The sequence below is a fragment of the Equus quagga genome, chromosome 5 (genome assembly GCF_021613505.1).
Source record: "Equus quagga isolate Etosha38 chromosome 5, UCLA_HA_Equagga_1.0, whole genome shotgun sequence".
NCBI classification, from domain to species: domain Eukaryota; kingdom Metazoa; phylum Chordata; class Mammalia; order Perissodactyla; family Equidae; genus Equus; species Equus quagga.
Genome location: NC_060271.1, coordinates 35,050,974 through 35,077,133, shown reverse-complemented (window position 1 = coordinate 35,077,133; position 26,160 = coordinate 35,050,974). Strand labels below are relative to the sequence as shown.

At 59.5% G+C, this 26,160-nt stretch overlaps 1 protein-coding gene across 2 annotated transcripts; it reads right to left on the bottom strand.

Moving 5' to 3' along the window:
* ALDH4A1 (aldehyde dehydrogenase 4 family member A1) lies at positions 1-26,043 on the bottom strand. 2 transcript variants are annotated; one of them, XM_046661373.1, is made up of 16 exons: positions 25,908-25,970; positions 19,750-19,845; positions 16,142-16,235; positions 15,505-15,597; positions 13,024-13,071; positions 12,061-12,216; positions 10,348-10,497; positions 10,180-10,254; positions 9,194-9,381; positions 6,908-6,981; positions 4,693-4,889; positions 4,494-4,541; positions 3,636-3,788; positions 3,059-3,180; positions 2,168-2,286; positions 1-1,452 (listed from the first exon to the last, which is right to left on the bottom strand). In XM_046661373.1, the coding sequence occupies exons 1-16, from the start codon at positions 25,964-25,966 to the stop codon at positions 1,340-1,342; spliced, it is 1,785 nt and encodes a 594-aa protein (XP_046517329.1). In that variant the 5' UTR covers positions 25,967-25,970; the 3' UTR covers positions 1-1,339. The 2 variants fall into 2 exon arrangements, with proteins under 2 accessions (XP_046517329.1, XP_046517330.1); XM_046661374.1 differs by lacking the exon at positions 19,750-19,845 and having other exon boundaries at positions 25,908-26,043.
* Positions 26,044-26,160: the final 117 nt, after the last annotated feature.

Below are 26,160 nucleotides of genomic sequence, written 5' to 3'. Positions count from 1 at the left end.
TGAAGTAACAGGCATTTTATTGGGGGCACCAGGGCAAATCCCGTTGCCACCTCACAGTGCAGTAGAACCAGGACACATCCAGCCCCGCCGACCACCCCGGCCCCTCAGGGAAACAGTGCAGAACTGGGAGGAGGCAGGACCCAGGCCAGCCCGGGCAGCACTGGTGCCCACCTGACCGTGGGTGCAGTGGGAAATCGTGGCACTCGGGGAAAGGCCACACCAGCCATCCTGGGGGAGGGCCCAGCACTCTCAGGGCCCCCTAAAAGTCACCCCTTATGGCTCCCCGGCCACCCAGAATCCGACCCGGAGATATTCGCCAGTGTCCACCCATTGGCTGCGTCCAACAAAGCACAGGCCACCGAGGGGCCAGTCCATACAGAGCCACTAACACGCACGGGAGACAAGATTCTACAGGCGACCTCAGCCCAGGCTGGAGGGGGACCCAGGCTATGTCTCCGGGGCTGAGAGGTGCCTGGGCCCGTTCCACCACTGCTCGGCGGGAATGGAGCTCCTGCAGGAAAACCCAGGCGCGGAGTGTGGCCGCATCTCGAGGCGGGAGCAGAGAGCTTGGGGGCAGCTAACACGGCACGGAGGCCCCCCAGGGCTCCCAAACACAGCCCAGACAGGAAGGACCAGCACGTCCCCGCCTCGGCAGGTGGCCTCCAGCGGCAGCCCCCCCCGCCCCCGGCACGTGGAGATGGCAGGGACCACGTGGTCCTCAGGCGGACACAAGCCCCTGGAGAAAGGCACACGGGTGTCTAAGGCGCATGTTGGCACAGGCCCCTGTGGGGTCAGGCGGGTCTGGGTGAAGTGCCTGTGAGGACGGTGGGCAGCCCAGACCGGGAGGGCGAGGCCAGCTGGTGCCCCATGCCCTGCAGGCCACCCGGTCACACCCAGCCCTGGAGAGCTGGTGGAACCAGGGCCAAGGCCAGAAGCCTCCCTCTGTGGGCCCAGAGCTGCCTCCTTGTCCCCAAGGGATCCTGGGAGCTGCTCCACCGCCACAGGTCCCTAAGCCACTAGACCACAGTGTAAGGAGAAAAGGACAGACAGAATCAGCTGGGACCAAGGTCCTACCTGCCAGATGGGATTTCTAGGGCAGCTGATGGAATAGGAGGTAACAGCCCTGTTCCTCCCTGGCGTGATCCCAAACCAGAGGCCAGCACCTGACCCCGAGGGCGGGATGGGCCAGGATATGGGCCGGTGGGGGGCAGTGGGGCAGATGTCAGCCCTAGAAAGGGGGGTGTCTGTGGGGAGCCGGTTGGAGGGGCTGGGACGGGCCAGTGCAGCGAAGTCAGTAGTCTGGACAGACGACAGAGGACAGTGAGGCGCCGCGCGGGGCTCAGTGCATGTATGAGTAGCGCCAGTCCCCTAGAGGCGCGTGGGTCTCCTTGATGACCTGGGGCGACGTCCAGCGCAGGATGTAGTGGGGGCCCCCCGGCTTGTCATTGGTTCCTGCAGAAATGACAGCTCTGTTATCCTCCGAAAAGACACGACAGCTCTGGGCAGAAGGAAAAAGGGTGGGGAGTTGACGGAATAAAGGGGCCCAAGCCCGGGCAGAGAGCAGCTAAACTAACGCTACACGAGTTCAAGCAGCCCAGGTGCCGGGCGCATCGTGGGGAGCGCGCACAGCTGGACAGGCAGGGCCTGACGAGCAGGCAGGCGGTCTGCTCAGGGGTCCATGTGGCCCCCTGCAAGGGGTGTCTGGGAGGCAGGGACGCATGCGGAGGGAGCATTGGACTGGGGGTTAGGAAATGTGGGTTCCGGCCCTGGCTCTGCCACCAGGCCACTGGAACCTTTGGCAAGTCACTGCCCCTCTGTAAGCCTCAGTTTCCCCATTTGTAAAAAGGAGGGTGTTGGACTGAAGTGACCTGGAACATGGTGGTAAAAGGTGTGGCTGCTGGGACAAAAGCCAGCTCCACCACATCCTAGCTGTGTGCCCCGGAGCAAATCACGTCACCTCCCTGGGCCTCAGTTTCCCCCTCCATAAAATGGGAAGAAGAATAATAGTGCCTTAGCTCATGAGGTTGTTGACAGCGCCCTGTGCTAGCACAGCCCCTGGGCCACAGTGCTCGTTAAGTGGCACTGTTCCTATTACTCCTAACACCCTGGAGACGAAGGGTCTCCCGCCAGGAACTCGGCTCCCCTCTGGACAGGTGCACCCACTCACCAGAGGCTCGGGCCCCCCCGAAGGGCTGCTGGCCCACCACCGAGCCGGTGGACTTGTCGTTGATGTAGAAGTTGCCAGCAGCATTCCTCAGCATCCTGGTGGCCTCCTGGACAACGTCCCTACCAGGTGGGGCAGCAGTAAGAGGGCAGCCACTCACCCCGCCCTCCAGCCTCGGGTCCCACCTCCAACCCCCTCACCTGCCCCCGCCCAAGCCAGCCATCCAGGTGAAGTGCTAGGCCAAGTCGGGGACCAGCGACACGGGCCAGCCCATGGCTGTGCACCCTTGGGCAGGGTGCTTAGAGTCTCTGAGACTCAGCTTCCTCCTCTGGAAGGGGGTTAGCTCACCTCCCAGCAGGGCAGTTCAAGGACTGAACAGGACGATGGAGGATCAGCCACACACACTCACGGGAGTGGCCCATCCTGGTCCAGTTTTCCTGCCCATCGGGAGCCAGGGGAACCCCCAGACCCTCCCCACTCAGGTTCCAATCCCACCTCCACTCTCAGAGGTGGACACAGGGTGGCCCCAGAGCCTGGGAGGAAGGAAAGGCCGAGCCTCGGGTTGGCAGGAGCCCCAGACTCGACTCCTGCCTCTGGAGATGAGCAGTGCGCCCCGAGCCCCTCTCCCGCTGTGCAGCACGAGCCATCAAATCCAGGAGCCAGTTAAAGCGCAGATCCCGGGCCGCCCCGAGATGCTCAGACTCATGCGGGGCCCCTGGCCCTGCATTTTAGCAAAGAGCTGGCTGCCTCCCCGGACTGTGCTCGGCCGCCAGCCAGTCGGGCTAAAGGGAGAAAGCAGGGGCGGCATGATTACTAGAGTCCGGGTCCAGGAGGGCGGTCTCCAGGGTGGGGGCAGGACACCAGGCCCAGAGCCAAGGGGCCGCGGCCACTCACTTATCCTGGGCGAACACTGCCCCCGTGAGGCCGTAGCTGGTGGTGCTGTCCACGAGCCGCAGCGTCTCCTTGTACTGGTCGTCGGGGTAGACGTACACGGTCAGCACAGGCCCGAAGATCTCCTGGGGGGAGGAGCCCAGGCTCAGCCTGTGCCCCTCTCCTGAGCCCCTGCAGGCGCGGCCTCCTGCCCGGGCCCCTCCGAGGACAGCCACAGGCTCAGCTCCTGCCCTGTTCACCCCACCCCACCCAGCAAAAGAGCCCAGAAACTTTCTGGCCCTGGCTGCCGGCCAAACCTGCCCCGTAGAGCCAGGGCCCAGACCCTCGGAAACAGGAGACTTCCGACAGCAACTGGCACAGGAACCGCCCAGCAGTGTCACTGTCCCCTCTGCCAGCCTCTGGGGGAGGACCCCCACCCCTGCACTGCCATCCTGGGCAAGTGCCTTGACTCCTCGGAGCCTCAGTTTCTCATCTGTGAAATGGGGTAATGGCACGAGAAAAAATGCCATGCAAAGGCCCTGTGCCTACGCTGTGCTCGGGTGAGACTGACCCCTCGACACCCAGGCTGCTGCCCCACTACCTCCTTCATGATAGGCTCCTGAGGGTCCTTGCTCTCCACGATGCAGGGCTCCACGAAGTAGCCCACCGAGTCGTCACACTTGCCCCCTGCCAGGACGGTGAGGCTGGGCGAGGAGCGGGCGTGCTCCAGCCACTTCCGGATGCGGCCGAAGGACTGCGGCGGCGGAAGGAGAGGCATCAGGGCCGGCTGGGGGGCCGTTCCCAGCAGCAGCCCCCAACACACACCCCGGAAACACCGTCCCGGAAGGGCCCGAACCCGAAATGGGAGGGGCGAGGGCGGACGCCCGAGTCTGGCTGAGCCGCGGCGGAGACGAGGGCAGATGCGCACACTCGCACGCATGTGTGCGCGTGTGATAGAAGTACAGGTGCACTCACGTATAAACACAACACACACAAGTGTGCACAAGCCACCTGTCCTCATGTTTAAGTACATAGGTATATGTGTGCTTATGCTCACGCATGAAGACCTACACGTGGCCTCTATACATACATGAACATGAATGTGTGTGCGTGCACACCCGTGGGTGGCTTTGTCCATGTATGGAGATATGTGTGTGTTCCTGTGGGAGACCCACATGCACGCCCACACGCAGATGGGAGGGCCTACTGCGCGTGCACAGGCACACACGCACTTGCGGGGAGCCAGCTGAGCCCGGCGGCAGGGGTGCGGGAGGCGAGCTCTCTGCTTACGGCCGACTCCGCCTCGTCCAAAGCTGGGGCGGGGTGCACGTGTGGCCAGAGCGGCCCTGCTGGAAGCAGTGGGCCCGGTCGCCCGGGTTCAGGCCCCCGCCCCTCCTCCTCCGTCTCCCCCGGGTCCGGCCTCGGCCCCGGTCCCAGGAACGCCCGCTGCTCCCCGTACCTTGGCATCAATCACCGCGGAGAAGAAGGTCCCAAAGTCCTCTGCAGGCTGGAGGAAGGGGAGACGAAGAGACCGAGTCACCGCAGGCCCAGGACAAAGGCAGCCCCTCCCCACTCGCCCCAGCCCCCCCGCCCCGCGAGGGAGCCTCCAATCCCATCAGCCCCCCGCTGCGCCGCGGCGGGAGGAAGGCGCCACTCACGTCGCCCACTTTGATCCTGCCGTGCTCCTCCAGCAGCCGCCCTTTGATCTGCGGCCACAGCGAGCGGGGCACGTAGAGGCGCGAGCAGGCCGAGCACTTCTGGCCGCCGTACTCGAAGGCCGAGCGCAGGGTCCCACTCACCACGCTGTCCACGTCGGCCGAGCGGTGGACGAAGTGGAAGTTCTTGCCCCCACACTCTGCAAGGGCCGGGGCGCGGGGTGACTCGGGGAGCAGGGCCGGCTCCCACACCAGTCCGGGGACCCTGCGCGCTGCCCACACCCGTCCCAGGGGCCTGCGATCAGCCCCCAGTCCCGGACGGATGGGAGCGGGAGGAGCCGGGCCTATCCTCCCCCTCCACAGACGAGAAAACGGAGGCCAGGGTCAGGGTGCTGCCCGACCTAAGGGCAGAGGAGGACCAGCACCCAAGGCTCCCGAGGGTCAATCCGTTCCCAGAAGTGGGCGCCGCACTCCTTGAGTCACCCCACCCAGTGAGAGGAGCACGGCCAGGGCGGGGCCCTCTTCCTACCCACAGGGGGACTGCTCCCATCTCCTTAGGATGAGGGAGCTCAGGCAGGTCCTTCACGCTCCAGCCTCGGTTTCCTCCCTCGGACAAGCATCAGCTAACAGCAGCTCCAGTGACACAGCACTGAGTACCTGCCGGACTGTCCGGGGCCTCTGCCTGTCCCGCTGAAATCTCACCACCTCCCGCTGTTATTCCCATTTTAAAGACGAGAAAACTGAGGTGGAAAGATCCAATCACAGGCTCGAGGGTGGGCTGCGGGAGAGTTGGCAGCGTTTCTCTCCCTCAGGGGGGCGGGGAAAGGAGATAGCAGAAAACCATGGGCAGCTCCCCGAAGCGGCTTGCTGGTCCCCATCTCGCGGAGGCTGGACTGGGGGCACTGGGGGCCGAGAGCTGGCCCTGAGGAGGGCTCCCCTTCCCTGACACCCCCATCAAAGCTCCCCATGGCTCAGGAGTGGGGTCCAGTCTTCAGCCCAGGAGTAGGGGCACTGAACCCACAGCCCCAGCTCTGCCGACCCCGTGCTGTGTGGCCCCGGACAGCCCTCCCTCTCTCGAGATCTCGGCATTTACCCAAAGTGTGTTCCACGAAACACTTGGGCCACGGGGCCTCTGCAAAAGTGCGCTTCTGTGGCCCCAAGAGTTGGGGAAACACACATCAGACCTTGCTCTTGAAGATGTACAATGCAAGTTGGAGCATTAAAGGCTCTGAGAGGTCCTGCAGGCGAGGAATCCATTTTTCTTTAACACAGCGGTGCCTCATTTCCCTGACCATGGAATGCTGCTTCACGGGACAACTAGTAACATTTCAGTAAGATCTAGCCCTGCCGACCTCTCAGCTCCATCTCCCGTCACCACCTCCCTCTCTCGAGGTCTTGGCATTACTCCAGTTACGCTGGCCTCGTCTCCCCACGTACAAGTTCATTCCCACCCCACGGCCTCTGTTTGCAGTCTCCCCTGCTGAGATCCGGGCCGTGCAACACGGTAGATGCCAGCCACAAGTGGCTATTTAAATTCAAACTCATTAAAATTCAACAAAACAGAAGATTCCCTTCCTTGGCCCCAGCGGCCACCTTTCAAGTACGTGATGGCCACACAGGGCTGGTGGCTACCACGTCAGACACGCAGATAGAGAACGTTTCCATCATCGCGGGACATTCTACTGGACGGCACTGGTGCCCCAGAGGGCCCGCCCCCAGGTCTTTGCGAGGCTGGCTGCTTCTCCTCATTCAGGTCTCCGCTCAAATGCTCCCTCCGTGAAGAGGCCCACCTGCCCACCACCGCACCCAGCCCCTGGGCGCTCTGCTCGTCACCTCTTTTCCCTCCTTTAATTCTTGATGGCCCCGGTCACGACCTGACGCCACCCATCTGTCTATCGACTGCCTCCTGCTACTGGAACAGACTGGCAAGGGCTGGGTCTGCCACTCCTCATCTCTGCATCCCCAGTGTCCAGAAAGTAGCTACATGGACGCTTAATAATTTATTTGCTGAAGGACTGACGAATGAGTGAAAAAAATGCACCTTCTGAGGCGCCAGCACTGTGCACAACTGCGGACCTGCCTCCGCCCCGGCACCCAGCTCTCAGCTCCTGCACGGCCTCCCCGCCTACAGCTGCATCACCTCCACCTCCTCTTCTTCCATCGTGGCCAGGGGAGGGGTCCCTGGGGCCACGGGGAAGGGGTGGCGAGGGGCCCTTACCTCCGGCCAGGCGCGGGAAGGTGCGGAACCGGTCCAGGTTCTGGGCCACCTGCTTCCACAGGTGTTTGAAGGTACTGAAACCAGAGGACACGGTTAGGGAGCCGGGCTGAGGTTCCTGAGATGGTGAGGGTCTTGGGGAGAGGGGAGCTGTCCCCACCAGAGGAAGGGGCCGAAAAGCCCAGGGAGGAGGGCCAGGGTCGCAGCCCAGCAGGAGGCGGGCAGGGGTCACAGCCATGGTGGCGGGGAACCAAGGAGGTGGTGGCGGCTGGAAATGGCTGCATTCTGAGTCTACAGGGAGGGAGCAAGGGGAGGCTTGGCGGCAAGATGGGGCAGAGAAGGCCAGAGGGTGCTGGGTTCAAGGCTTGACTGAGACACTCATGGCTGTGTGATCTTACGTTCATCACTTAACCTCTCTGAGCCTCTAATTCTGCACCTCCTCTGGAAACAAGAGAGAAGGATGCCACCTGGCAGGGCTGTTTTGTGATTCACTCTAATGCGAGTCAAGTGCTCAGGACAGTGCTGGGCACTCTGCGGGTGCCTGATGGGGACAGACGCTGTCACGGTCTGGGAGGGACGCCCTGGCCCAGTGCCCAGGCTTCCAGAGGCCGAATTGAAGAAGGTCCTGGGAGAGCGTGCCGGGCCCCCGCCTCCTCCCCGAGCTGCAAGTGTGACCAACCTCAGCACCAGAAAACAATAAAAATGCTAATCAGCAGGGAGCCGGAGACACAGCAGCTAATACTAATTTATGACTCTCCCACCTTTGAGCCTCAGAGCATGGCAAATGGGGCCGGGCCGCGCCGCCCGCTAATCGGCAGGGACGGTGGGGCCAGCGGCAGCAGAGCGGGCCTTCTGGAAAACGGCCCTCCTCAGCAAGTCTGACGCTGCCATCGCCACCCGGTAAAGCTTGGCCGGAAGCAGCGGGGGAGAGCCTGAGGCCGGCAGAGGCAAGAAGTCATCGCAGATGTCCCCAAGGACACCTGGAAGGTCCCCGAGTGCAAACCTCGACACTGGAACCCCAGTGGCCCTCGGGCACCTCAGCCGCGAAGTGACCGGCAGGTGGGTCATCTTCTTGGGCCAAGCCTCCCAGGCGCCCACCTCCTGCCCCACCCGAGCCTGGACCCTCCTGCTGACCCCACCTGACCCTGCTCCTCACTCACTTGCATCGGCCCCTTCCCCGTCTGCCCGCTGTCTCCACCCAGGTTCGGGCCCCTCCTCGGATGTGGACGGCCTCCTAACCGACCTCTTTCTGGCCACTAGCACAGAGCAGCCAGAGCGGTCACCTGGGCCAGAGGCTGCGAACGCAGGGGCCCGGAGGGGCCAGGCAGGGAGTGAAGGCCACCTGGGTATGCAGGGACCCGGGCTGGGGGGCACAGTGGGGAACCGGAGAGCGCCTGCCCGCCTCCGGCCAGTGACACCACATGGCAATGCAGGCCCAGCGACCGGACGGTCCAGGTCATCAAGAGAACATTTGGGTTTTTACATGAAACTGTCCCAGTTGTACAAGGCTGGTCCATCGCGACCAGGAGAACCCCTTGCCAGGCCCCCTGGATTTGCGACCTCTGCTTCAAACAGAACTCTGATTAAGCCACTCCCTCTGTGTAAAACCTTCCATGGCTCCCATGACCTTCAGGAAAAAGTCCAGACACCTTAGCGGGCTCACAGGGCCTTAGAGGCAGCGGACTAAATCCCCGAGAGGTGGGGTCTTGTCTACTTCTCAAGAACACTGCTGAGCAGGGGCTCAATAAAGCCCTGCTGGGTGAGTGAAGGAATGAACAACCGCAATGGAACCACGCCCCGCCCCCACCCTCTTACCCTCAGCCCCCGAATGCCACTTGGGCCACATGAGGCCACCTCCACCTCCCACATTCTCCCCACCCCACCCCCCTCATCTGGCAACTTCTCCGTCTGATGCCACTGCCTCCAAGAAGCCTTCCTGACTTCCTCCTGCAATTCCTTCCAAGCGCCCTCGAGCCTCTTCCAGTAGCAGAGGTGACTTCGAAATCGCCAAACCCCCGCAGGCTGCTTCTAGCCTTCGCAGCTCTTCCCTGCTCATCACCTAATCTGACCCTCACAACTACTCTGCAGGGGAGGGAGAATCGCTCCCGTTGTACAGGGGAAGAAACCGAGGCTCAGAGAGGTGAAGTGGCTCACCCACAGCCACACAGCGAGTAAGTGGGCACGGTCAGTGCCTGACCTCTGGGTTCACAGCCCCAGCTCCTGGACAGAGGTGACGAGGCCGTTGCCTGGTGAACGTCCCCATGCCACCCGCCACGCCCAGGGACTTACGGCACGCTGCCTGTGAAGTTGATGCCACAGAGGTGCTCTGAGCTGGTGACAGTGTCCCCAAATGTGGGCCCATCAGCCGGCACAAACTGGATGATGTTAGGGGGCAGGCCAGCTTCCCGGAGGATGCGGTAGACGGCGTAGCTGGCCAGCATGGCAGTGTCACTGGGCTTCCACAGGACCACATTGCCCTGCCCGGGAGGCAAGGTGATGATCCATGAGGCTGGGGCCACCAGCCCCCACTCCCACCCTACCCGGAAGCATGGCCATCCCCCACCTGGAACCACCAGGCCTCTGTGCAGGCCAGGATGTCCCTTACCCAACCCCACTCCTCCAGGTGTCAGGCTCTGCTCTAACAGCCCTTGCCAACAAGACCCCACCCTGCCCTGTCTGCTCCCACACTCTGGCCAGGGCTCCCTTCCTCTGGAAGCCTGTGCAGTCTCATCCTGCCAGCACCCTCGGGCACATGTGTTCTGGGTGTGCCTGAGTCACTGGGCGTCACTGGGCATAGCTGGGCAAGTGCTCACAGGGCTCCCTGCATGTGTCCTAGGTGAGGCACGTGGGCAGCTCAGCGTGCACCCCGCCTGTCTGTGCATGAGCATCCTCCAGCTCACCCGGCTGCCCTGGGGCGGGGGGTCCAGACCCCCCCCCAACTCTCAGCCCGCCTCCTGCAACTCCGTGAGCCCCCAGGCCCTCTGAGGGCAAGGCTGCGTCTCCCCCATCAGACTGGGAGCTCATGAAGGCAATGGCCACCTCCACCCTGATAGCGGCAGTGGTGCCCAGTGACTTTAAAACTAAGCCTGAATCCTTTTCTGTCACGTCATTTACTCGCTGTGCGACCCTGACAAATAAGCCCCTCGCCGCCCCCGCCCCCTGTGCTTCTCCCCACGACCAGGGCCAGGACCCGAGGGGCTCGAGTGTGGCCTCTTGTCTGTTCAGAGGGGACAATGACTCACTCCCGCCATCCCCACCCCCTGCCCACGTCTCACCATCAAGGCCGGCGCCCCCGCCAGGTTGCCGCCGATTGCGGTGAAGTTAAATGGAGAGATGGCCGCCACAAAGCCCTGGGGGACGAGGAGGCGGCGGTGAGGCCGAGCTCAAGCCTCAGGCAGCCCCCGCCCGCCCCGCCCCGCCCCGCCGCCCGCCGCTGTGGGTACCTCGAGCCCCCGGTACACCACGCTGTTGGTGCTGGGCGGCACGCTGATCGGCTGCTGCCCCTCCAGCTCCACGGCAAACTTGGCATTGAATCTGAAGAAGTCGATGAGCTCGGCCGCGGCGTCGATCTCCGCCTGGATCACTGTCTTACCCTGCAAGGTAGGAGGGCCGGGGTCGGCGGTGGCAGATGTGCCTCCAGTTAGCCCTCTCCTGACACTGGACCCTGCGCCCACAGTGACATCATGTGCAGGATGCTGGCGGCTCGTTCCCAGGGATGATCATGCGCCCTCGCTGGGGGCATCTGGGCCAAGACCAGGGGGCCTGACGACTGCAAACATCTCCTTAGACTGTCTGTTCTTCCTGACGGCAACATGAGCCATGAGGAAAGGACGCTGGGCAGCAAGAATGGGCTTTCTCGGACGGGGCGGCCCCTCCTTGGTACACAGGGTCACCGGCAGCTGCTCGTCCTGCTCGTGACACGGAGCAGGGAAGCTGAGCTGAGCTGCATCACCCCCACTCTGTGCGGCCACCACGCTTCCCACAAGCTCCTGAGTGTCTAGTCAAATCGAGAGGCACCTCCCTCTGGTCTTGTGGCTCTGCCTGCCCGAGCATGGCCCACGGGACACTCCGGAGCCCGACACCCACAGCAGGGGCTGAGAGAACCAGGAGACAGCTGGCCGGGCGTGGGGCTGTCGTACCACCTCCGGGCAGCAGCAGGGGCTCTCAGTGCGGACCCCCCAGCAAGAGCTCTGGGCTGACCCAGCCCAAGGCTCATGCCTGGAGGTGGCGAAATTAACCTTCTCCCTCTGCTCCTTCCCCAGCTCTGTGCTGCCCGTGCCACTCGCAGGCTCAACGTGCACTTGCTCAAAAACGCCCATCAGGACCTCCTCCAATTCCAGGAAGACACGGTGCAAGGCACAGAAAGACGGAGAACAGTAGCACATGATGACTGTCCCCAAAAAGCTTGTACAAGGGACAAACACATAGGAAGTCATGACACCCCCATGCGATCCAGGCTGTAACTGACGAATGAACAGCATGCTACGGGAGCACGGAGGCAGGGCTGATCCTTTTGGACAGAGAAGGTTCTGGAAGCCTCACAGAGGAGGTGATATCTGGACTGGACCTTGACGGGTAAGAGTTCAAGGGGCAGAGAAGAGTGAGCATTCCAGGCAGGGGACACAGGGCGGAGGCAGGGAGACGGGATGGGATGGCCACAGTCCAGGAATCTTGCCAATGGCAACATCATGGCGGGATGGCCTGGCGGGAAGGGCAGAGCAGCTGGCGAGCTGGACAGAGGCCGGAAACAAAGGGCCCTGGGTGCTGGGCTCAGGCCTTGGGACGTGACTCTCAGTGACAGACATCTTGGTGGTTCACAAGCCTGGAGTGACCTGCTGGAGGTGTCAGACTGACCACTGAGGGCTGCAGGGTCTGCCCGAGCCTGCAGGACCGCACAGGGCACCTGTCAGTCCAGGCAAAGCCTGACAAAGGCCTGGCCCGGGACGGGGCGGAGGGGAGGGGAGGGGGCATTTCCACAGCAGGATATGCAGGCCAAGCACAGTCCCCTCTCCTAGGCCTCGTCCCCCAAGGACATCTCTGGGTCTCCAGCACACAGGGCAGGGCTTGGCACCCTGAAGCTGTTCAGCTGATGTCTGCTGGATCGAATGGGGCAGGAGTGCCCCAACCGGCCCCGACTGTGCCCAAGGGCACCTCACCTGTCCCACCATCGTCTTGGCAAGGACCTCCGCCCTGTGTGGCCCGCTCAGCATATCCGCCGCCCGTAGGAAGATCTGGGCCCGGTCAGCGACAGGCTTCAGGTCCCACTCTTTCCTGGCAGCCAAGGCGGCCTCGATGGCTTTGTTGAGCAGGGCCTGACGAAGAGGAAAAGGTGAGGGGCTTCCTCCCGCAGCAGGAAGGGCCCCAGGGGAGTGAGCAAGGGAGGAGAGATCTGGAGACCCCTGGCTCCCGGCTGCTGCAGACCCTGTGGTCCCATTGTCAGCTGGGGCGCCCCAGGCTCGGAGCCCATCCTTCTCGTCTGGAGAAGTCTGAGGGACTTGCCAAGGACTTGGCACTGAGGCCTGCAGCTGTTAAACCTGCTCCACTGCCTCTGTGGGCTCATCGGGGCCTCGCTGCAGTCCTGGGACCTGGGGCTCCTGAACCTGCCGGAGCCTCCAGCCTGGAGGTCAGGGGCCCAGCCTTGCCCTCGCCAGGCAGAACCACAGCCTGAGACATCCACCTGCTGCTGGCATCGCAGACGCCAACTGCCCTCACTGCCACCTGATGCCAGCTCCTGGACCCCCAGCCACAGGTCACCCCACCCCTCTGTCTGGCGCTCCATGATGCCAGTTCTCTGCCTGGCTTTCCATCCACGATGCCTTCAATGTCCCTGACTTGACCTTCCAGAATCGACTCCCATCTCCCAAACCAGGATCTGCCTCCCAGAAAGGGCCGTGTGGGGGTGTCCCAGCCCTGGCCCAGGCAGCGCCCCTTGGCTCAAGTCAACCCTTGCATGCCTGGCCCCATCAAAGACGCCCACCCAGAGACTCAGTGCCAGCCGCCCCTCACGCCCCCACCCCCACGGCCAGAGAGGAAAGGAGTGACTGACGTCCACCTGCACGTCAGCAACTAGCAGGGCAAGAGGGGGCAGCACCCCAACCCCACAGTTGCCAGGGACTCACCTTGTCTGCATAGCAGAACTTGGCCACCTTGTGTCTGTGGTTAAAGGGCTGGAAGAAGAGAGAAGCCTGAGGTCACTATGGGGACTCCCTGAGGACAGGCAGGGATGGGGCCGCGCTCAGAGCTCGCTTTCCAGGCAAGAGTCTTTGGCACACTCACTCTCTTCCCTCCACTCCCCATGAAGCCTTCTCCTGTCGCCCCCACCCACATGGATCTCTCCCTCTCGAGAGTTACGGAGCACCTGCTGTTCAATGAGTAAGACATGGTTCCCATTCCAGAAGGCTCACGGTCCAGGAGAAAGGCATGGATGGTCTTTCGAGGAAAGTGTGGACTTGGTAGTCAGACAGACATGGATGGGGCCTTATGTCAACTGACTTCCCTTCTCCAACTCTCCTCATCCAGGAAGTAGGGACTTCCTGCCTCATCGCTTGGAGTGGAGGACCAAATGGGGTCACAGGTGAAAATCCTTCCCAGCCAGGTCTGGCATGAGGCCACAGCTCAGTGATGGGTGCTATCACCACAGGAGGCCCAAAACGATGCACTGGTGTGAAACGCTCGAGATTTCTGCCAGGCCCCAAAGTCCCCAGGGAACAGAGCAATCGCTTCTTGAGCCCCTTTGCATGAGGCCCTGATTTACTCATCTAACAGGGAGGATGCTCAACCACATTTACAAACAGAACCTGCAGTGCTGGGTATCAGCAGGAGCAGTAAAGAGGGGGAGATGTCACTTTTTTCCCTACCCAGGGCTGCAAATAGATTTAATGCCATAATCGTCAACTTTGGGGTCTTCCCAGGGGCTACGGGGGCTTTCCTGTCTAGCGCACGTGACTGCTGACTTTGAATTCAGTTCCTCAGTTGCACTCGCCACCTTTCACGCACCCGATAACCACGAGTGGCTGGTGGCCACCATCATCATCACAAACAGAAAGCTCTATGGGGCAGCGCCGGCCTAGGTTTGAGTAGAAGGTGGCCTTTTCCCCTTCGCTTTAACCCCTGGCACAGTCACCTGCGTCCTGACTACACCTGAGATTGGCTGGTGACACTTAAGGGCCGAGAAGGCAGCTAGGACCAGGCCCTTCCAGTGAGCAGATCCCAGTGAACTGCGGATCTCACGAATCAGCAATGTGTCCTGGGAACACAGCTCCTGCCCTCACACTGGCCACTGCCCCAAATGCCTGGGCTCCAGCCATTACCACGTGGCCAGGTCAGCAAGGCAACACAGAAAATGAAAATCAGAAGTGCCACCCAGGGTGTTATCAAAATCCCAGCCACCTGGAAAATCCCAGGGGACACGGCAGCTGCAGAGGCCTGAGGGAATCGTAGGTGAGGGCAGGCTCCAGGCAGTTAGAGGCGAGAGTGGTGAGCGAAACCGTGGGAGCTGCTCTCAGCTGGCACCTGCCAAACACCTGGTGCAGACCCGAGGAGCCTGCAGACCCCAGGCCGTGCTCCGACAGCTCCAGGTGTCAGGCCCTCTGGTCGCTGATCCAGCAGCAGGAGCTCCAGGATGCCTCTGTGGGCGACTCCCGCCCCAGGCCATCCTGGGAAACCTCAGAGCGGGAGCCCTGGGTCCTGAGCCTTACCCCTGTGCACACCTGCTCAGGGTTCCCTCCGGACAGAGCCAGAATATGCTCGCCCACTTGCAAAGGGGCCAACCCTTTACTCCCCAAATTTAGAGACCTAAGACTTCCTTGGTCCATCCTTAGGGCACACCAGTTCCTGGGTCCACAAACTCCAAGCAGGTAGATTTCTTAGGCCAAGGTCATCACAGGTCACAGCAAGGTGACCTTGTTGCACTGTATGCAAATTAATCCTCTTTAGAAACTGTCAGGGTGTGAATGGATTCATTTACATCAAAATCAAATGGCTCTGGTTCTGGAAAGCCTGGGTCTATCACCCCTGTTCCAAATCTCACTGTGCCACCCCAGGCAGGTCATTCAACGTCTCTGAGCTTGTCTCTCTGAGCTTGTCGCCTGATCTGTAAAACTTGCTAACTTCCTGCTCTCCCTGCCTCAAAGGGGAGTGGCAGGGACTGAAGCAGGAGCTTGTGCAATGGGACAGGGCCTCTTCATTGTGCTGCCAAAGGAGCACAGCTCCAGCAGGAGGGCTTCTAGGAGGAGGCGACACCTGGCCACACCCTGGGCGTTAGACCAGTGGTTCCCAAATACAGACAGGGGCATTGGAGCTTGAACTTCCTTTGGAAGGATTATCTTTGCTTCTGACATGCAGTCCTTTTTTCCTACTCTCCACGATCAATGAGAGAACTAAGAGCTGGCGAAGCTGGCGGCATGGTTGTTTTTAACTTCCTCCTGGCAGCCCTCCGGGATTGCTGCTGGAAGTTTTATACTGGTGAATGGAATTCAAAATCCAGGAGTGGACTATAAACTCCTCTGGAGGCAGAGACCCCACAGTGCATGCTTATGTGCAGCCCAAGAGACAGACCCCAGATTCACGGAGGCCGAGCCCAGGCCACCCACTGGACTCACCGACACCTGGTACTGCACATCCGAGGTCCACAACTCCTCGTCCCCCACCACGCATGGGATGGCCTCCGTTCGGCCCCTGAGGTCCTTCAAGGCCTGAAGGGAGGACAGAGGGCAGATGGGCACCCTTCTCCTCTCCGTCCGCCTAAAACCCCAACGCAGAGTCTGCAAACGCAGATGCCCAGGCAGGAACAGAAATGAGAAGGGGGCAAGCGGGTCTACGGCCACAGAGTGTGCGCTCTCCTCGGCGGGTGGCAGGATTCAGCTTCCATCCATCGCCACTTTCCGTCTTGCCGGGTCTTCCCATTACAAAGAGATTTTTTTAAAAACTGCATCTGAAATTTATGTGAAATCTCATGATTTTAAAATACCGGCAATTAATGGGAGAATGTTTTTAAGTATGAAACATCCGTGGGTTTAGGACCCCTGACCTGGACTGAGGCCCCAAAGTGGCCCAGGCTGCCCCGCTGCCGCTCCCAGCCTCTGCCACCCTCCAGACGCACGGCTCTCCCCAGACTCCGGGTCTCCTGCCAGGGCTGGGCAGGGGCAGGAGGGGTGATGGCTGTGGGCTCGGAGAAGCACCATGGGTGCTGGTGGAGGCTGCCCTTGGCCAGCTGGGGTCCCCCGCACTCCCCCTTACCTTTTGCAGAGCATCTCGCTCGGGGCTGCCCTGTGTGAACGCCAAGATCGGCTCGTTGGCCACCGTCAAGGCGGAGGTGTGTTTCCACCGCAGCCTGGGGTGCGAGAGCGGAGACAGAGGTGGACAGGTCAGCAACAGCCGCCACCAGACCCAGCCCCTCAATCGCTGATGGGGGGTCCTGGGTTGGCCCAGAAGCCTGAAATCCAGAGAAACTAGAGAACTAGGGGCCCAGAGCTGGCCTTTGGGTCCCAGACCCAAGTTCAAATCTCAGTTGTGCCGCTGTGTGTCCTTAGGCATGTGACCTGCCTCCTCTAAACCTGTTTCTACACCTAGAAAGTGAGATAACTGTGCAAACTTACATGGTTGCTTGAAGTTTAAATGCATAGATGCAAAACCATTTTTAAGTGTTCTGCACATGGAGAGGGTTTATTCTCACACCATTGCCCCACAATGCGGACTTTATCCCAAACGGCCCCACGCGGCTTCTGTCTCTAAGCTGAAACGGCAGCACGTTCCGAGCTGAGTCTCGGAATGTGAACCAGCTGAGGCTGCCTGGGCAGAGCTGAGCTCCGCGTGGGCAGGAACATCTAAAATGTGGACCGTGAACTTGGAGGAGGGCCCTGGGCTCAGTCCACAGACACAGGGAGGGCTGGCCTGGGGTTCAGGGACTAATTCCTGGGCATGGAGCTTCAAGAGCTCCTTGTTCTGGACGCCCTGTTTAATCCTGAACTTTATGACCTCAGTGACGAGTGACCGCTAGTGACCACCACCCCGACGTGTCTGAGGGTCACAGGGCAGGAGGACAGGTGGGTAAGACCTGGGACTTCAGGGCCCGTCACTCCCAGTCCCCGTGGGGTTTCCCCTCCAGGCCTCAGTTTCCTCATCTGTAAATGAGGACAATCATGACAACAAAGGCCACCTAATGCACACAGGGCCTCCCATCCATCACGGCACCCAAGGGGCCTCACCAGCAGGCCCACGATGGAAATAAGGTAATTTAGGTCCTGGAAGGAAAAAGACTAGTTCAAGATCAAGATCAGGAGAAACCTGGATTTGAGTCCAGAAAAAGCCAGATATATCTCCCTCTGGGGTCAGCAGCCCGCAGCCAGAGACCAGTGGGAACACACCCGCGATGGACAAGCCGGGCTACTGGTCACTGCGGGAGGGAGAGCATACACCGGGGGGATGGGGGGGCCTCTCGGGAAGAGGGTGTCGGGAAGAACTGGATCTGGGTGCTGGATGGGTGCACTGGGGAAGCCGGGGTTTGCTCTGGATGGGATATGTCAGAGGGCGGGGCCATTCTATGGGTGAAAAAGTAGCGCTCCCTCATTTAGCAAGAGAGGGGGATGTCCCACACTTCGGGGGTGGCACAGTGACCTCTGTGCTCAGTCAAAATTATGAAGGGGCTTGTGGCGCCTCAGCCCACGCTCAGACCTTGTCTGAGGCTGGGGTTCAGTAAGGCTGTTTATGCCCAACAGGAGAACAAAACAACCCGGCTATGAGTGTCAGGGCACTTTTTTGTCTTTCTCACTGGGGAGGGGTCTGGAGGCTCAAAGACCCAGCTGGGGAGGCCTGGAGGAAGGACACGAAACCAGGGGCCGGGAGGGCAGGTCCTTCATTCACTCTACAAGGTTACTGGGCACCTGCCACAGCTCTGACCCTGTCCTAGATGACGGAGATACTGCGGTGACCAAGACGGCAAGGGCTCTGGCTGCAGGCAGCTGACCTCGGGGGGAGGGACACGGGCAAGAAATAAACACAATAATGACAGTGGGGACACAAAAATGAGTAAGTAAGGGGAAGGGTGTGGCTACTTCAGCCACGGTAGTCAGGGAGGGCCTCTCTGAGGAGGTGACCTCTGCAGGAGACCAGGAGGAGGCCTGAGAAGAGCTGAGAGGACATTCCAGGAGGTGGGAGGAGCACGTGGGAGAAAGAGCAGAAAGGGGCTTGTGCAGCTGAGGAAAAGGGAGAGGGGGCAGGGCCAGGTGGTCCAAGATCCCCAAGGGCAAAGTGAGCGACCTTCTTCCTCCTCTCCCCCCACCTGCAGCCCCCAGGCCACACCCATCCACCCAAGGAAGCCAGTGACATTCCTCAGGCCCCACCCTTTCCCCACACCAAAGGAGGACGTGTGGCGCTGCTTCAGCCTGTAACCTCGGGCAAGGCCCCGGTCTGGGAGCTGGATTCCTTTTAGATGATGGAAGATGGTGACCCCATCTCCTGGGGTTAAATGAGAATGCAAAGCTGTAGACTGGCTCAGTAAATTAAAATCCCACACCCACTGTCAGGGGCGGTGGGGGGGGGGGGGGGGCTGGGACAGAGAGGCGGGAAGAACCACCAGCAGCCAAAAGCCTGAGCAGCTCGTCAGGATAGGGCTGGGCCAGGTCCGTTCCGCGGGGCCATGCAGAAGGTTCCAGCAGCCTCTCTGGGCCTCAGGAGCAGCACACCTCTGCCAGTCAGTAGATGAGATGGGGCCACGTCCTCTGTAAGCCAGGAGAGTGCTGGCAACAGGCATTGGCTGGGAGCCAGGGGGTGGGCCGCCCCAACGCCACCCCGTACCCCAGCTCCTGGTGGGTGTAAGCAGTGTGGGCTCTGGGAGCGAACACACCCGGGACCACAACCCCAGCTGCTCCATCCGAGCCCTCAGCACACTCTCCTGACCTCTGCCAGGCCTCTGTTCCTCCTGAAAAATAGGGTGACACCATGTTCCTTGCAGGGTCATCGTGAGGATTAAAAGCACTGGCCTTTCCTCACCCCTCCTGCCCTTAGGGTTTCCTAAGAAAACTGTAAAGGTCTTCCAGAATGTTTACTCCACCAGGCCAGACTTTCAAAGGTAAACTGGATCCCAGACATCTCGAGGATCAGGGGCTGGCCCAGGAGCTCGGCACATATGCTGGAATGAATTTAGCACCGCAGTCCACCCGGGGCAGAGGCTTAAACTGTAGGAGCTGCCAGCTCGCCTCTCTCTGTTCCCTCCCAGGCAGGGTCAGGAACAGAAATCCTGCAGGGCTCCCTCCACAGGGAGAGGCCGTCTGGGCAGAGGCCCACTGTGACCTCTGGATCACAAGTCCCCGCGGCTGTCTCTACGCCTGGGAAGACTCCAGGCCCCGGCCCAGCTGTCCGTCAGTCCGAGTGTGGCTTGGGGAAGAGAGAGTAGTTCAAAGAACTGGAGCCAAAAATAATCCCTGGACCCCCACCAAAGGTTTTTCTTTGGGGCTCATGGGCCATTTGGGGTTGCCACGAGCACCTTCCATGGGATCAAGGGAAGGCGGACATCACTCAGTCACAGGATGCGGGGCCTCTGTGAGGACCTGCGAGGCCCTCCTGGGCAGGACAGCATCCCTCATCATTCACTCCCGCATGCAGTCAGCACACATTTATTTCACGCCACAAAGATGCAGGGATAACTCAGACGAAGGCAAAACGCTCACTCTCATCCATCACACACTTCCCTATTACCTACCAGGCGCCTGGCTCCTGGACGCAGCAATGAGTCCCACCCGACCTTTCTTAGGGCAGCTCTCAGCCCTCCCACCCCAGGAAGGAGGCCCGGGGCAGTCTGAACTTGACCCCGCTTCCCCTAACAACCTGGAGTACCCGCCCCTGCTCACCTGGGGACCTCACGGCCTGGGCGTGAGACCTCACTGCCCTCCCCATCCTCTGCTGGTAGCCCGATCAGAGCTGAAAAGGCCACACCACCAAAACGCCTGCAGGGGGCAACATCAGGGCTGGATGGAGCTGCGGGCCAGCAGGTGCAGCCTCAGAAGGTGACAGAGGGGATGCAGAGGGCCTGGGCCCCAGGTCAGCCCTCGGCCTCCACCCCGGCTTTTGCCCGGAGGTCAAGCAATAGCTGCTCTTGTTCCACTGTCTCCAAACCATAGCCCAAGTCATGGTTTTCACGTGAAAATTTGATCATCACACACAGAGAGACAGAGGGAACAAGCGCTCAGCTCAACACTACTTAGTGGTTTCTCATTTCTTCTACAATAAAAAACCAGAATCCTTACGGAGGCCTCCAGACTCATTTCCCATCACCCCAGCCCCTCCCACCTCGTTTGCTGCAGGCCAGCCCCCTGGGCTTTTTGGGGTCCCCTCCGTGTCGGGTGTTCTTCACCTGGCTGGCCTCGTACCACCTGGACGGGCCCCTATCGGCTCATCTCACAGCCCCGCCCGTTCCTCGCAGCAGCCCTGGTGTCTGGGCTCCAGCCAGGCTGTGAGCCCCACGTGGCCGGCCCATGTCCATTCCGTTCACCACTGGACACGCTGCTCAGCCCACAGTAAGCACTTGAGAAATACCTTTTCAAACAACGCACGAGCAGTGTCAGAGGCCACACCAGTCCCCCAGGACTGGACGCAGGTGCCTTGGGCGTCCCAGTGGCTGGAGTCAAGGGTGGCTGAGGCCAAGGAGAGGAGTACGAAGGAAATTACCCTTGCCTTCTGGAGCTTCCAGGCTTCCCCGGAGGTTATCAGGGGCCTGATAAGGCCAATTCCCCTTATCCCTTATCGCTGAGATAAGGGGCCCCAGGGGAGGCAGCAGAGAGACAGAGCAGAGAGAAAGCACAGGGCCAGGCAGGTCCAGAGGGAGGGGCACCAAGCTGCCTCCACCTTACCGCCTGGGAAAGCCAGGAAACCATCGGAAAAGCCTGGAAACCATGGCGGAACTTTGATTAAGCACTTAGAAGAAGGCTGGCACCCCGCTTAGTGATAATCTCACTGAATCCACACGACAAATGTGTGAGGGACGGAGGTCCTGGTACGACCTCCATTGCACGGATGAGGAAACTGAGGCTCAGAGGCGCCGGGACTCGCCCATGGCTCATGGCCACAGCTCGGTCACGGGCAGGGCAGGACTTGAACCCAGGCCCTCCTGGCTCAGGAGACTACACGCTATGGCAGAAGCAGCTGGAGCACCTCAGAGACCCACGGTCACTGGAGCCGGAGGGGCGGGTACATCCTCCTCACCGTCCAGCCAGCACCTCAATTCCCACCCGAAGAAAGAGGCCACCCCACGGTGGGCAGTGGCTGGCCCAAGGTCACACGGCTGTCCACTGGCACTGCCAGCGCAGCCCAGGGCTTTCCACTCCGTGATGTGGTCTCTGCCAGGAAAGGTCTGGGGGCCAAGCAGCCCCCAGGGAGGGCAGGGGTCTCCCGCATCCCCTGGGGAGAGCAGGGTCCAGCCCAACAGAAGGGGCTCTGCCTTCGGGTAATGACTTCCAATAAAGGAGAGGGACCGAGGACCATCCTGGGCTGCTGGGACCCTCCTGTCTTGATATTCCTGACCCAGGATGGTCACTGAGGGCAGCCCACTGGTGGGGGAGGGGACCAAAGGAAGGATGGAAGCTACACACGGAGTTTTCTAGCTGCCTCTTCAAAATGGTTTTTGCGTATGAATCCGTTTGACCTCCAAGTCAATTCCATCAGGTGGCTATCATCATCATCTTCGTTTTCCACATGGGAACATGCAGCAGCACAGAGAGGTGGAGTAACCTGCCCAGAGCCACACAGCTGCTAAGAGGTGGAGCCAGGATCCACCGCAGGCTGTCCTCCGGGCCATTCCAACAGCCACCAGTCATGGGAACCACCTACTATGCACCAAGCCAGGAGCCGGGCACAGGAGGCAGGTGCTCCAAGGTGCGCCAGAGCCAAACGCTGCCCGAGCGGGGATTCTAACAACTTTAGAAGCAAGTACTAGGATCATCGTAGGTTCTGTTTATTCCTTCACTCAATTATTTGCCGAGCACACGCTGGGTGCCAGGCCCCCAGTAAGGCACTGTTCCATCATCTCTGATCCTTGTGCTACATGGTTGTTAATAAGATTATCCCCATTTTCCAGATGGGACACTGAAGGGCCAAAGCAGAGCTGCCCTGCCAAGGCCACAAAGCGCTGGATGGTGTGGGCTCACAGGTGGCCAGGGGAGGACATTCCAGACAAGGGGTGCCGCCCGGCCACCGCCTGGAGAAGGGAGAGTGAACAGTGGGTCCCGGGAATGATGGGCCGTGCCAGCCCCCTGCCCCACACAACCTGTGCCCGACCACGGTGCAGGCGGGCTGGGGCAAGCAGCAGGGGGCTGTGAAATGGTGAAAATTAAACAGGCTGAGGGGAGTCCAAAGTGACCCAGATTTCTGCAGGGGCCAATTCCAGTCCACAAGCCCCCTGATGTTGGGGGACCCAGTTGGAGTCATCTACGGACCCCCAACACTCGGCAGGGTCTGGTACCAGAGCAAGGAAGGGACAAAATTAACATTTATTATAAGCACACTATATGCCTGGGCTAGTTCTTTTATTTACTAAATTTATAGATAAATATAAAGATGTATCTTGGCTCTTCCCAAAGAGAATTTGCAGAGACACAACCAAGGACACTGATCATAAAGTTAAAGGAAACAGAGAAAAGGGCAGGAGGTCAAGGTCAAAGGAGATGGAGGCCTGGTATCTGGCCGGTATTGACCAGCTTAAGGCCCTGAGCGAGTTCTCCTTAATTCTCTGCCGCCTCAGTTGTTTAAACTGTGAAATGGGAACAGTAACACCTACATCATAGGTTGCTGAGGAGCTAATGATGCACATCAAAGGCAAATGGCAGCCAGTGTCATTAGTGACCATCCCTACAGGCCATAAAGGCCACATGTGTGTGGTGACCATCTCCAGACTGGACGTGATAAAGATCTGCTGACAAGGAAGACCTCGAATGATCATTCATTCATTCACCAACAGTTTGCCCAGGGCTTTCCAGGTGCCAGACACAGTTCTAGGCCCTGGGGCCACAGAGGAAGGCAGACGAGTCTATGAAGTGAGAAAAGCAAGCTACAAAAAAGTATTTGCACATGAGCTGGTTTTTGTATTGCTGCTTTGTTTAAGCATATATATATTCATGGAAATTTAAAAGGATATTTGATATTAATCAAAATGACGACAGTGGTTACCTCTGTCTGGTGATTTTTGTATTCTTTTTTGCTTTATCTGTACTTTTTACAATAGACAGATATTAATTAAATTAAAAGAAAACGCACAATTAAGAGTATTTGTAAAAACTGGTTGAGCTTCCTAGCACTCCAGGCAAAAAGGGAAACACTACAGAACCTCACCCATACCAGTTCCTCATGATAGTTTTTCTCGGCACTAGAGTTTTACATATAGGACACCAGAAATCTCACTAAAAATGTCCTAAAATTGTTTCTCCACAAATGCAGACATGGCATGCCACAGATGTGTCCTAAATATCTGTTGAATAAATGAACAAGGGATCAAACGCCAAAACTGTTCTAGAGCCGTGATTCTCACCTAGGATTTTGCCCCCCAGGTGACACGTGGCAGTGTCGAGACATTTTTTTGTTGTCATGACTTGCGGGTGCTATGGCATCTAGTGCATAGAGGTAAAGAATGCCACTAAGCATCCTACTGTGCACAGGACAGCCCCATAACTCTGTCACCTGACGCAAGTGTTCACAGCGCTGCATTGAGAAACCCCGTCTGGGGCAGCGGGCCAATGCCGGACGGGACGAGGTCACCCGATCCTGCAGATCTGGTTGCAAAACGCTTTCTCTCTGGTTGCAAAATGCTCTTCCCCCGCTCAGGAGGCTTTGTAATTAAGACCAAGAATCTGGAGTCAGACCAACAGCGATTTTACGATCTTAGTCCTGTATTTGCCTAAACGGGCAGAGAAGTTTCCCATCTGTAAAATGGGGATAATACAGTGCTTATCAGCACGGTGCCAGGCCCATGGTACTTGACTGCTTGATCAATATGATTTTTTTTTTTTTTTTGAGGAAGATTAGCCCTGAGCTAACATCTGATGCCAATCCTCCTCTTTTTGCTGAGGAAGACTGGCCCTGAGCTAACAACCGTGCCCATCCTCCTCTACTTTATATGTGGGATGCCTACCACAGCATGGCTTGCCAAGCAGTGCCATGTCCGTGCCCAGGATCTGAAGCGGCGAACCCCAGGCTGCCAGAACGGAACATGTGCACTTAACTGCTGTGCCACGGGGGCTGGCCCCAATGTTATTGTTATTATGGCTTTTTTTTAAGGATATGGATTGTTTTCTATCGGATATTAGAGGGTTTTTTATGACAAAGCCTCTCTTCCCATTAAACTGAAAACTCTCCGAAGACCCTATGCACATGTAAACCTCCTGGGCACTCTTCTGTCCAGGGTGCAGCGTGGCCCCTGCACATGGTAGGGACTCAGTGAACACGTGCATCTATGGGGCTTCCATCCAGGGTCCGAGAGGGCTGGTCTCAGAGTGCAGGGAGAGCCTACAAGCAGGACCACGCTGCAGGTGTGGCGAGCATGCCCTCCTGTTTGGGAGAGGAGCCCTTTCTCCCATGTCCTCTTCCTGTGCCTTCCCCATCCCACCCCCACGCACAGGACACACAGCAGTGCTGAAACTCACCTGTGCCCACAGCTGGGGGCCACCCCTGTGCATCCCCTGGGACACTGATTAACTCAGAAAGAGCTCAGCGGGGGAGACATAGCTGGTCACAGTCCTAGGGGTCAGGCCAACAAAACTCAGATTGGGGGCGGGGCTGGCTGCCCAGCTGTGAAAGGGAGGCCAACAGAAACACAGATCCATAAGGGGACAGAGTCTGTGTCCTACCTACCTCCCCTCCAGGCCCAGAGCAGGCAGGGGCTCTGAGAAGGTTTGTCATTGAGCCAGCAAGGGTCCAGGGACCCAACTCCACAGAGTGGGGGTCTGCAAATCTGGGTTCACAGTGCAGCTCCACTCTGAAACTACATCTGTAATTCATCTGTAATTTGGAATAACACTATCTCCCGCACAGAAGACTTTGTTTTGTTTTGTTTGAGGAAGATTAGCCCCGAGCTAACATCTGTGCCAATCCTCCTCTTTTTGCTGAGGAAGACTGGCCCTGAGCTAACATCCGTGCCCATCCTCCTCTACTTTATATGTGAGACGCCTGCCACAGCATGGCTTGCCAAACGGTGCCATGTCTGCACCCGGGATCCGAACCAGTGAACCCCGGGCCACTGAAGCTGAATGTGCGAACTTAACGGCTGCGCCACCGGGCCGGCCCCCAGAAGACGTTTAACTACAAGTGATAACGATTATCGTGATGAATAATAACTGGGCCCTGCCTTTGTGCCAGGCTCTGCCCAATGCACTTCACATGTATTAACTCGTTTACTTATCATAATAAGGCACATACCAAGCACATTATAAGTGCTCCATAGATATTGTTATTCCAGCCACCAGGAGAAAGGAGTCCCTTTTCTGCCCAACACTTAACTTCAAAAAAGCGGAAAAGGAAAAGAGACGTAGAAATCCCGTTAGAGAGAGGACAGGCAGGACTCAGAACCCCAGAAGAGGGTCCTGCATGTGAGGCCGAGGGTGGGGAGGTGAGAAGCGGGGTGTGCTAAAAACAGACGTACCCCCGGGAGGAAGCCACCGCTCTCAGGCGGCGGGCAAATTTCGAAGATCCAGGATTAGGAGGAAGAGGGATTAAAAGTCTCCTTTCCGAGCGTGGGAGCCAGGAGGGCAGTGGGGAACCCCATTCGGCCGCAAGATTCGGGAAGCGGGTCCCCCTCCCTAAATGAAGGCGACCACCTGAGGGGGACAAGGGGATCGCAGTGGGGGGAAGGTCTGGGTAGGGTGCAGAGGGCACTAGAAGAAGCGATCCGCGGCGGAGGGGAGCCCCGGGGTGCCGCCGGGGGTCCGGCAGGGAGGGAGTGCGGCGCGGGGGGGCGCCCAGTGCCTCCCGGGACCCCGGGCCAGCAGACGCCGCTCGGGGCCCCCGGGGCCCGGGGCTCACTCACCCGGCCCCCCGCCAGGGGCGGGCCAGCAGGGCGCGGCGGAGCGCGGGCGACAGCAGCATCTCGGGCTCGCGGGCGGCTGGTCGCGGGACTGTCCGCCCCGGCGCGGTGGGGAGGTGCTGCCCCGCCCGGAGCGCACCACCTCGGCGGGCGGGGGGGGCCGGCCCAACAGGCCTGTCCTCCGAGTCAGCGTCAACCGAAACTTACCTCCTGTTAATAAAACAGTTCTCTTTTTTAGGGCATGATAGAGGCCACT